The sequence below is a fragment of the Microtus ochrogaster genome, chromosome 4 (genome assembly GCF_000317375.1).
Source record: "Microtus ochrogaster isolate Prairie Vole_2 chromosome 4, MicOch1.0, whole genome shotgun sequence".
NCBI classification, from domain to species: Eukaryota; Metazoa; Chordata; class Mammalia; order Rodentia; family Cricetidae; genus Microtus; species Microtus ochrogaster.
In genome coordinates this window covers 41866401-41878798 of record NC_022011.1, presented here as the reverse complement: position 1 = coordinate 41878798, position 12398 = coordinate 41866401, and the positions used below count along the sequence as shown (strand labels likewise).

Here is a 12398-nt window from a genome sequence, read left to right as displayed (position 1 = left end):
GATGCCAGAGAGCACAGACGGCTGACAGATGCCGGAGAGCACAGACAGGGTGATAGTGGAGCAGGAGATAGGAAAGCTGGGACTCAGGACTAACTGACTGGACCAAGGCCTGTTCCCCTCTTTTTCTCTCCCTCCCCCCTCTGCCTCTGTCTCTCTATTCATCCAAACCCCACACGCTCAGAGAGTCTCTCAACCAAGGAAAGGCACCAAAAGCCCAGTTCTACATTCTTGGTGGCTACTGCAGCTTCCTCCCCTGAAGTTGCTAGCTGCCCAAGTCCCTATGAGCTCAACTTTAACCACACTTGGATACAAACATCATTACCCCTCATCAACAACCTAGAAAATCTCCCTGTTTTTGTTTGTGGGCCCGGCTCCTCCATCTTCCATCTCTGGGACTGAAAAACTTACCCTGGCGGTGTTTTGTTCAAATAAACAGGTTTTTCAGTTTGGCTTGACCTGGCTTACTGTGTCGATGGAGAAACCCACTATTGGGTGGGTGGGGGCAGAAAGCCTGATACACAGGATGCATACTCTCTGTGTTCAGTCAGCACCTGCACACTGAGCAGCAGTGTGTGATGAGTCCTACCTTTAACCGAAGCTTCCCTTTTCAGGGCTGAGACAATTGAACGAAATTGCGGGTGAGTTTTGTCTCCTAGGGAAAGAGCATAGGCCACGATGGCCAGTGTGAAGGTGCTCTTGGACGGAAGGGCCTTTGCAAGCAGGAAGGAGTCAGCTTTAGTTAGTGCTGTGTCGATTTTCTGGGAAGAAGAACAGAAGACAATTAACTTTCTTTCTTCAACATCAGCTGGTAAACTGATGGGAGCTGTACTGAGATTGTGGGAAAATTGCTGTGTGTGTGCGTGTGCATGCATGTGTGCATGCGTGTGCATGTGTGTCTTGTGGGTATGAAGACCCTGGAGACCTGTGTATACAATCAACAAAGCAAATCCTTTACAGAGAAGGGGTGGAGTCTATCTCAGAAGAAACCATGTGGTTGTACAAATTGGGCTATGCTTTCTGCCACTGAGTTCCTGTTTGTCTCTTGAGTTTCTCACTCCATCACTGGACCAACCCCTGAGGAGAAGCGACGCTGTAGACGGGATTTTCATTCTGTGTCAGCATAGCTGAGACAGTCACGTGTTCCAAAGGGTCATAGCAAAACAGAATAGAACCACAACAGTAAAAGGACAGGAGCAGCCAGCGCTCTCTGCCCCTCACAGTGCCTAGGAAGAGTCCCTGCCATGTGCCGAGGTTGCCAGAGAACCTCGATGAATGACAAGCCTGGCTCATCTCACTTCTTACCTGAGCCTCCTGTGGGCAAGACTGTCAGTCAGCACCCAGACCACTGGGACCTGTTCGTGTTGATTATTTTCTCTTAAATGTGTGCACCAATGCTTATGAATGACCCGAACAGAAGAAAGCTTTTGTGGCTCCCGTTCTACAAATTCTCTTTGGAAGCTGAAATCCCAGCTCAGTTCTGTAACCTGATTTACAGGACCAATCAGTTGACTTTGGTGTTGCAGACAGGACTGCTTCACCTCGGAGCAGAGCTCTGACTTCAGCCTTTTGTTGTCTGTGTTAACCTTTGGAAGCTTCTGTGACATGGACTCCCACTGAACCTGGGGCTTCCTAGTAGGCAATATTGGCTGCCCAGCAACTCTCAGGGATCCTCCCGTCTCTGCCTTCCCAGGGCTGGGATTGAAGGTGTGGTCATGTCACAGCTAGCTTGTTATCTTCATGCGGGGGATCCGAACTCAGATCCTTCAGTGGTAAGCACTTAACTGACTGAGCTATCCCCCGCCTTCCACACTGCGAAGCCTCTGTGTTATTTTAAATAGGTGTGTCTTCTCTTTACTTCCTCAGCTTCCAAGCAAACAAAATAATAAGACCCAAAGACGTTAAAGTGTGATTGGATTCCGGGCAGTCTCTACAACGCTGACGGCAGCAGCAATGCGCACATCATAGAGGAGATGAGAGTGGAAAGCTAGGGACCGGAGAGACGGCTAAGCAGGTGGAGAACACTGGCTGCTCTCGCGGGAGATCTGAGTTCGGTTCCCAGCATCCATATCAGGTGGCTCACAGTCACCTGTAACTCCAGTTCCAGGGACCTGACGCCCTCTTCTGGCCTCTAAGGTGGACATACAGACAAGCAGGCACACACATATATGCACAAAAATAATTTTTAAATTTAAAAAGCAAGGGGAGCAAGACATATTGACTCATTCTCCCGTCACAGTCCCAGGTACTATCCTGGCTCTACGATTTAGCAATGGTGACGTTGAGCAGTGGGGGTCACCTACCTTTAAAAATCAACTCTGCCACCTCTTGGTGAATCTACAGGTTGGACTAGGTGCCAGAGACTCTGTCACGGTTATGAAACCCTTTGATTCTGGTCTTAAGGTTACTTTCTTTTTTTGTTTTTATATATATTTTTAATTTTATTTTTGTGTTAGGCCCCTTGGAATTGGAGTTAAGATGACTATAAGCTGCCATGTGGTGTTGGGAACTGAACCTGGCTCCTCACAAGGGCAGTGTGTGCTCCTAACTATTGAGCCATCTCTCCAGCCCCAGGATATTTACAGTTACAGTGGTTAGTCTTGTTTGTGTAGCTTAGCAGTTATGGTCTCAAAACAGATGTCAGTTAGAATTGCTTTTTTTTTTTTGAAGATTTACTTATTTATTTTGTTTTCTGTGTTCTGTCTGCGTGTATGCCTGCAGGCCAGAAGAGGGCACCAGCTCTCATTACAGATGGTTGTGAGCCACCATGCTCAGAACCTGTGGAAGAACAATCAGTGCTCTTAACCTCTGAGCTTCTCTCGGGCTCCCAAGGTTACTTTCAAGTACGTGTAAAGCAGTGAAAGAAACATCTGAAATGAAGCGGACTCTGACAGTGAGCTCCAACCCCGCAGCTCTCTCCCCTCCCCCAGTGCACCCTCCCAAGTGTGCGGACTCTGATAGTGAGCCCTCCAACCCCCACAGCTCTCTCCCCTCCCCCAGTTCACCCTCCCAAGTGTACGGACTCTGATAGTGAGCCCTCCAACCCCCGCAGCTCTCTCCCCTCCCCCAGTGCACCCTCCCAAGTGCGGCCAAGAGAAGTGCTTCTTACCATCAGGGGGCAAATGTCCATAGCCTTTCTAATTCCTATCACAGAAAAGGCTGTGAGATACAAAGCGTTCTCCTGGGCTTCCGCAGGCAAAGTGCCCTAGAACAGACAGCACGAACAACATTTTCAAAGTGAGATGATCTAGTTGTCCGAGTCTCTCTTGGAGCCACCTCCATGTGTCCACACCGTGCACTCCAGCCGGATGCTCGCGGTTTCCCGACAGCCCTGAGGTTTTGCTGGTGCCTCCCTTGGAGCGTCTCCCCATCCTCACCTGCCAGCTTTACCTCATGATTCATTACCACGTTCAAGTTCACCCTCTTCAAGAGCCTCTTAACGGACCATGTCCGCTAGGAGGCATCTCTTAAGGCAGGGGAAACCCAGTGCCAGGCTCACGGGGTCTCCAGTGGAGCTGATCTATCTCCCCACGCACAGTCTAATTCTCTTTGAATGGACTTGAATCTCTCTCCTCCTTTCTCCCCTCTCTCTTCCCATGTCTTCCCTCCTCTCAACTCTAGAATTTAAATTTCCAGGCATAATAGTTATAATGAAAGTGTTCAGTGTTGCTCGCCATCAGAACAATTCAGACACAACCACAGGGAGACACTATCTCACACAGTTGCCTCAGAGACGACAGAAGGACAAGCGGCAAATGTGCACCATCGCTGGGAAATTAGCACAGTCGCTGTGAGACACAGTGCAGAGTCTCCCAAAAATTAAAAATGGCAGTACCGAGATAGCAGTTCTACTCCAGGGTCTATATCCAGGAAGAAGGAATTCGGACCTCAAAGACACATTTGCACTTCTGCATGCACTGCAGCAATACTCATAGCAGCAAGATTTAGAATACACACACTCACATACATGTGCACACACGCACACACGTGTGCACACATTTTAAAACAGGTTTTATGTCATAAAGACAAACAGTTTGGGTGAAAAGGAGAAATAAATTAACTCTGAGGAAAGATCCAGACACGTTTCTGGCCCTCCTCCATCTCCCAGGAGTCACACAGGAATTTGGTTTTTCAGTTCCTCCAATCTAGACTTGGTCCCCTGCTGCCAATGGAACTGGGTTTGCCTTTCACTACAAGGATTACACTCTTGAAAATCCTTCTGTCTGACTTGTATGTTTATTGTCAACCTGGTACCATCTACAGTCATCGGGAAAGGAGCAGATGAAGGCTGTCTAGATCAGGTTGGCCTGTGGGCATCTTTGTGTGTAATTATCTTGATTATGCTAAGTCGAGGTGAGAAGACAAGCCCCCGTGGGCGGCATCATCCCCTGGGCTACGGTGAGCTGAGCACCAGCATGTGGACATTCACCCTCTTCAGTGCCTGCTGCCGTGACAACCCTGAGCTGAACACCTCCCAAAATTTGCTTTTGTTGGGATATTTTATCACAATGAAACTAGGACAATTATATATTTTTTCTTCTCTTCTTTAGTCCCCATAATACGATGGGAATAAAATGGGAGTCTGTAAATAAAACCAATGCTAATTTACACATTTGATTGCCTTACCTGTAACTTTACGGGCATGTATTGGGAATTTTCCTGGAAAGATCCATTTTCCAGCTGACACTTCTCAACCAGCCACAGCAGAGAATTACAGATTGAGTTTTGGTCCTGTTTCATGTACTTGGCCACTTGCCCAAGGACTCTCAAAGCGAACGCTGTTAACCTTTGCAACACAATCACACGGACTTTAGAACACAGTCTCCCTTGCCTTCCTAGTTACATAGTGAGTCTTTGCGTGCTTTTCTTCTTTAAAGGAAATTAGAGTAGAAGACACAGAGTTCCAGAGTAAGCCATCCTTTTACACGGCGACAAGAGAGGACATTCGGAAATCGGCAAGACTTTCAGTCAGGAAATGTGAGCAGCACCCGAGTGATTATGACACTGCTAGCTAGTTCTCAAAACGTTGATGCTGGTGAGAACAACCAGAACAAAACAGATGACAAGTTGAGTTAAAGGCCACGGAGGGAGGCAAACAGCTTTGTGTCAACGCTGATCGCTCAAAGTGAGATAATGAAGTGGAAAAGCATGTGGCCGAGCCTCCTGGGTCTGAGCTGTTTGTCTCCCTTCTGTTAAGCTCCGCCATGGACTCAGCATCTGCCATCTGACCAGGAAGATTTAGGATGTCACCTATTTAGCCAGAAAGACCAGCCCACCAGCATGTACCCCAGACTAACCGTGAGGACAGGAGTCGTGACCTCGCTAGAGAGCTCACTCTTGGAGCCCTCTGATGTCCTTAAGACTCTCCTGTCTCCTCATCTTAAAATTTTGTTTTAACTTGTATTTTTAAAATGTATTTTAAATGAAAAAATTTCAAGAGCAAAACATTTTCAAAAGTCCCAAAGCACAGAAGAGCAGCTAATAAAAGAAAATCTCCTCTGTGTCCCCTTCCATCTTCCGACAAGCATCTGCTGCTTCCAGCTTCCATGCTTCCAAATAGTTAATGGAAGTCTAGACGCTCCCAGTCTACCTACCAATCCCAGCACATTCTGTCATCAGGATTCATATCTTCCAGTCCTTGGGGCTTTCTTATTTAATATCTTTTGGTGATCTTGTGGTGATCAAGGTAGAATCTTGCTATGAATGCCCTGTGAACTGAGGCTGGGCAAAGAACTAAAAGCCAAAGGGAGGGGCTGAAAAACCAGCTGATGATTCTGAACTCGTGGAGGACTGGGGGGGAGGTTCAGTGAGGGGACAGGAAAGCATGTTTGAGAAAGAGCAATGGCTTTGGAATGCGTTGTATTTAGAGTTCTTCACGTCCAGACACCTGGAAATGCAGCCCTGTGGCCAGGAGAGAAGTTAGGTCTCTGGACATTGATTAAAGACATTGCTCAGGGATCCATTCACACAGAAGTGTGGAGGTCACAGGCAAAGATAAGATTGTGCAAGAGAGATCCCAAGAGCCGGGCGATGGTGGCGCACGCCTTTAATCCCAGCACTCGGGAGGCAGAGGCAGGCGGATCTCTGTGAGTTCGAGACCAGCCTGGTCTACAGAGCTAGTTCCAGGACAGGCTCCAAAGCCACAGAGAAACCCTGTCTCGAAAAACCACAAAAAAAAAAAAAAAAAAAAAAAGAGAGAGATTCCAAGAAATAAGAGGCCAAGGCTGAAATTCTGGGAACATCTAAAACTCAGTGATTGTAACTTGCTGGGCATGATGGCACATGCCCACAGCCCCAGCACTATGGGGACAGAGCCGGAGAATGGATGCAATCCAGGCCACCTCTGAATAATAGGTTTCAGACCAGCCAGGCTACATAGAATAATCTGTCAAAAAGCACTGAATTATTGCAGAACTCAGGAAGGGCGTCTTATACAATAGATGCAATGAGGTTCTTGGCACACTGAAGTCTTGCTTTATCTTCACTCTTTGGGGGCACCACCTTATAGTGCAGCCCTGCTTTGAGCTTCTGTTCCTTCAACCTCTTCCTCCCAGGTGCTGGGACTATACGTCTGCACCACCATGACCAGCTGTCTGATTTTTTTATATGTTAAAATTAAGTATCTTCCAAAGGGAAAAAATAAATAAAATTAGGTATCTAGTCAAAGTAGGAGGTCATGCTTGATAACACTGCTGTGTAAATGTTTGCTTCATCTAGACTGTCTTTCCTTGGATGATCATCATCACAGAAGCTACCCCTCAGTGAATAAATTCTTATTGAACATACAAGGTCCTCGGAACACGTGGAGCCACCCACATACATATACAGATAAGGGAAGTAAGCGAGAAAATTCGTAAAAAATGGAAGGAGGGAAAGGAGCCAATGGGGCAGGACTCAGCAGCGCTGGGTGCAGTGGTTTTATATAGAAGGAGACAATGGAGACCTCATTAAGAAGGAAACTTCCAGTAAGTCCCCGAGGGAAATAAGACGTCTGGTCTTGCCCAGGAAGGAGCATTGCAGACAGGGAGGGGTCAGTGCAGAGACCCCGAGGGGGAAGTCATGTCTGGTCTTGTGTGTTTGAGAAAGGGCTTACGTGGAGCCTGAAACAAGATGGATGAGCGAGGGAGAATTGAGCAAACAGTGGTTCTCACTCTGGATGAGCTGAGATGCATCTAAATGGCTTGGAGTGGTGAGGCCACTCCAGCTTCCACGCCGAGTGTAAACTCAGGGGGGCAAAGTCTGAAGCCAGAAGGATGAAAAGAGAGAGGGCTGGCTTACATCAGAATGCTGAACTTGGGGAACAAAATCCAGGCTCTATTTGAAGGAGCAACCACACCAGTTAACTAGGTCAGATCTGGGCTGTAAGGGAAAGTGAGGTGTGTGGAGGGGGCGTCAGTCAGAGCAAAGGGAACGGACGTCACTAGGGACGTCATTCTTATTTATGAGTGTGTGTACGCATGACAAAAAGAGAAACTGTGGAAGTCAGTTCTTGCCTTATAACACGTGGGTTTGGTGATAGAATTCAGGTAGCCTGGCTTGGCAGCAAGTGCCCTTACCCACGGGGCCATCTCCGTAATCCCCCGGCCGTTATTCTTAATGAATGAACCAGCTACTGTATGAGAATATGAGAGAAGTCTGTTACTCACCAGGTACTGGCACTTCCCCCCTTCCACATGCTGTAAGAATAGTCACTGTTTCTGTAGGACGAGATGCTCACCAGCCCTAAGGAGGACCAGAAAAAAGAGCACAGCGCTTCACTTACAGGAGTGCTGGGTCAGTCCAGGGGCTGAGCCCTCCTGGGTGTGAGCGGCTATTGTGGGTTCTGTGGCCAGTATTCCCAATTTCTCATAGGAAGTCTCCTACTCAAGTTGGGAATCAAAGCGAATGTTCTGCTCCCATTCAAAGGGGAAGGGAGCAATCCTTGCAGGATTCTGGAAGGTAGGGGTTCTGCTTCCTGGCCAGGCATTTGGTGAGTTAAGCCAGAATGCCTCAGAAAGAGTTTATCACATGACTTTTTTGTTGTTGTTGCTAAAAATCTTTTACAATTAATCTTATATATATATATATATATGTGTATGTATGATTCATAGTAATTTAAATATTTCAGGAAATAAAATATTTGCTTTAAATCTGTAAGATGACATATAAAACAATTTTTTTTTTACCTTCTCTCATTTTTTTCTGCAGGCTCTGTTTCCTAGCTAAGGAATCAGGATAGAACATGTTCCAGTGGCTTCCTGCTTCCAGGTAATGGAAGACATAGAACACAGGGACAACACTCATGATCTCTGCCTCCGCGCTCCCCCTAGGCAGGTGGGTCAAGATGTCGATGCCCTCCTTACTCAGAACTGTGGACAGGAACTCCCCTATAAGCATTCCTGAAACACAAAGAGACCCAAGTAGACACAAGCACTCTTTACCAGTTTCCAATAGTGTGCTCTGAAGAGGCAATGACCACGGTCTTCGTTCTTCCCTTTTTACTATAAGCAATTTATCCTGGAAATGGTGGGAGAAGGCCGGATTTGATTGGGAACATGGGCTTTTGGTGGTAGGCAGAGTATTACAATGAGCACATGATGCACGGTCAGGTGCAGACATCGCAAACCATCCTTCCTGCCTGATCCTCAAGTGAAGGAGGGTAAAGAAGCTGAAGAGGAAAGGCACAGACTTCTGAAGCCACAGCAACGCTGTGCAAATGTGGGCAGATCAGTTTCTTATGTATCTAACATCAGGACTGCACATGGTCAGAAAGGCCCTTTCTAGTGCTGGTGTTCTGGGATTCCAGCGTTTGATCTGAGAGGAAATGTAGCCAGGATGTTCTGTGGTGTCGGTGACAAGTGACCGCACTGTAGACAGAGACTCCCAGGGGAAATTCAGCAAAGATTCCTCAGTCTGAACACCCTGGAGGGTAGAGAATCCCTGTTCCTCCATCTGCTGAAACCTAATGCACAGAGGTGATGGTGTTGGAAGGTGGGGCTTTTCTGGAGTGTGTGGGAGTCCTTCACCTCACCTTTGACATTTTGCCCTTCTACCCTTAGCCATGTGAGGATGCCATGACAGGACAATGGCTGGAATCGCAGGGAGCAGCCCTTGCCAGGCACTTCATTACCTTGATCTTGGACAAGCTCCAGAATGTGAGAACGGAGAACCTGAACTTTATAAATTACACAGACGTTGATATCTCGTTATAGCTGTACAAATGGGCCAAGCAACCCCAGGACTGATATTTGGAAGGAGAGTTGGTGCCCTGGGCCATTTGTAGGTCACAAAGTCTTCAATGGGGCAGGACGGGCTGCTGAAACTGTGGGAAGTTAGGTGTTGAACTAACTAGAGAAGTCACTGGGATAGAACCACCCCCCCCCAATCAGAGGAGAAGAGCTGCCAACTAAAGTGGGTGAAGAGTTGGAAAGTAATCAGTGTTTGAAGTTGAGGACACTGGAAGACAAGGTTCTATCAAAAGCCAATTTATATGTGTAGAAGAAGAAAAATAAAGAATAATCACGAATATATTTGATTTTGGTTTGAAGCACCCAGTTATAAAAAATAAAAATGAGATTTATAATCAGACGGAGGTGGCACATGCCTTTAATCCCAGGACTTGGGAGGGGGAGGCAGGTGGATCTCTGTGAGTTCAAGGCCAGTCTGTTCTGCAGAGTGACTTCCAGTACAACCAGGGCTACACAGAGAAATAGTCTCAAAATCCAAGAGAAAGGGGCGGGGGGAGATTTGGTCCCGAGTTGCTCAGACTGGCCTCCGCCTTACGATGCCGGACTTGAGTTTCTGACTGCCCTCCTTCTCTCCCCCTCCCCATTCCCAGGGCAGGGATTATAGGTGAGCACCACCACACCGGGACTTCATGCACACCAGGCAGCCACCCTACCACCTGAGCCTCATCTCTGGCCAATAAAATTTACCTTTTACACTCAAAATCCTTTTAACACTGGTTTTGGGGACCAAATCTAATGGTATCCTGTATGGGAATTCCTTTCGTCTGTTAGCAATACCTGAAATAATAATAATAATAAACAATTATTAATAAAACATATATGTCCAGAGTTCTTAAGGGAAAGAACTATTATTAGATTATATATTTACTAACAAAGAAAATTTCAAAGTAAAACACATTTATAATAACAACATTAAAGTTTTAAAAAGAGAAAAAATGGTGAAGGATTTTAATCAAACCCTAGGCTTGTAGAATCTCCTTAAACAAAACACCGAATTTGATGCAAGATTCCTGGTCTTTAGAAGGCACGAATTAAATGGGTTATTTCAACATTGTCCTCTAGGAAGAGGTAGCATGTCCCAAATAACTGGCACATAATTTTGGGTTGTCTGCACACTATCTCCTCTGGGAAGTATGACCAAACGTTCTTCCTACTTCCCCACCGAGCTGGACTGAAACAGTTTTCTCTATGCACACAACTCCAGTTTCAGTGTGCCAGTGTCAGAGAATTTTAAATTATAGCCTCTCTCTGTTTACTATAAAAATTGTACCTTTTATGATTAACACAGAGACTCATGACTGTTCCAAGTGCTAAGAGAAATTGACTGTAGGTACAGGCCAGCGATGGGACATCTATACTCACCCCAGCTCCTATCTCAGGGAAGAGGGGGAATGGAGAATGTAAGAGCCAGAAGATGGGGAGAGTCCTGTGACATGGAGAGAGAGAGAGAGAGAGAGAGAGAGAGAGAGAGAGAGAGAGAGAGAGAGAGAAAGAGAGAGAGAGAGAGATATGACATGGAGAGAGTGACAGGCTTTCTTCTGGCTGTGACATGGTTGTTGAACATGTGAACTCATCGTAGCTGTGGTAATCTGCTCAAGATCAAAGCAGTTTAAATGTCTAGCATGGCTGAAGGAGGCGACCCTGAGGCTGGATGTTTAGCCATTTCCTCCTTTATCAAAACATTCCATCCTGCAGGAAAGTACACTCATAATAGCTTCAGGAAGTCCCTGAAAATGACCAGACTTACTAGGCCCGTACCTGCCAGAGCGAGTAGAGCTAAGCTGCAAAGAATCTGCAACAATACCAGATGGTTGGAGAAGAACGTGGAAGAAGCAGAAACCAGGCGAGCTGTTTGGAAGAGGATTAGACTGACTGAGGCACCTGGAAAGTGCCTCAACTTGCTGAGCTGCCTGGAGGCTGTGCGGTGTACTCCCAGATGTGGTGAACTGTTACTCATGATGGGGTGTCAGAGGCCATGGGCCGTGCAAATATACAGCATACCACAACTGATAATTCAGATGTCAACCCACCAGATGAGTGACTCTGATGGACATTAATCCTGTCCAGGCAAGGCCTGGAGGACAGTCGACTCTGGAAACTGTTGTTTCAGTTTTACTAAAGCATCTTGTTGTCTCTGCAATACCTGCATTGTAATCTCATGTGATGTGTATATGTAATCTCAGGATTATGTCTCAATCTTGTGGGCACATATATCTGTGGATGGTCAGGAAGGTGACTTTTCATTTAGCTATATAATTTTGATATATAGAAAATATACTAGGACATACTTCATAACTAGATCCATCCATCCCACAGCAAGTGTAGACACTTAAAAGCCTGCATTGTTCTTTTGCTCAGACTAACTGCACACAATCAGCTCACTTTTACCTCCGAGTAAGTTCAAACTAGACTAAAGGCTTTGTGTAAATGGATCATAAGTTTAAAACCTTACAGTTATGTTCAGGGTCCAGAGTCTCAGATGTCAAACCAAAGTTGCTACACAAAGCACCCTAAGAAAAGCATGGCAATTCTTCACTTGCCAAGTCTGCTGACAGTAGACCTATGTCTCAAAGTTGGTCACTGGGCACTATGCCCACCTCACCCTCCAAGTCTGGTCACAGTTTTACATTTGTAACCTTGGAATCTTGTGTTGCCATGGAAATGACTCAGCTTCCTATCCTAGGAATGTGCTTTTAACTAATAAGAGGTAACTCTTGTAAATTTTGTTTTATCTTTTCAACGCTCCTGTAAGAAGAGTTTTTGGGCTAGAGGAGAGGAAGCCAGGAGGAATTAGAAAGAGGTCAGAAGTAGAACAGAGGCAAAACGATAGAGAGACGGATTCAGAAAAGCTTGTGTGAGAGTTCATTTGCCCTCAGAAAAAGTCCTTTTCTCTTGCTGTTGTGTCCATTCTGAACCCTGAAGAGAGTCTTGGGGCTGGACCCCAAAGGCTCTTGTCAGGGGTGGACATGGATGATGGCAGCTGTCTGTGAGTCATTTCTGCTCCTGTCAGCAACCCGTTGCCCATATTCCTGTAAGTAACCCCAATAAACTCATTGGTTCACCAAGTTGGAGGTTGGTGGTATCCATACTTTGGTCTGTTGTGGATTCCCTATGGTGGACGAGTAAATTATGTGTGTGTGTGTGTGTGTGTGTGTGTGTGTGTGTGTGTGTGTG

General features: G+C 46.3%; 1 protein-coding gene across 1 annotated transcript in view; it reads right to left on the bottom strand.

Annotated features, from left to right (window-relative positions):
• LOC101988201 (complement C5-like) overlaps nt 1–12398 on the bottom strand; it is a 101889-nt gene that overhangs the window by 26288 nt on the left and 63203 nt on the right. The window contains exons 23-28 of the mRNA XM_005345998.1: nt 9912–10001; nt 8163–8375; nt 7644–7719; nt 4624–4783; nt 3107–3202; nt 587–758 (exon numbers count right to left, since the gene is read on the bottom strand). Coding sequence (XP_005346055.1) covers nt 587–758; nt 3107–3202; nt 4624–4783; nt 7644–7719; nt 8163–8375; nt 9912–10001 — 807 coding nt within the window. The remainder of the gene's footprint in view (nt 1–586; nt 759–3106; nt 3203–4623; nt 4784–7643; nt 7720–8162; nt 8376–9911; nt 10002–12398) is intronic.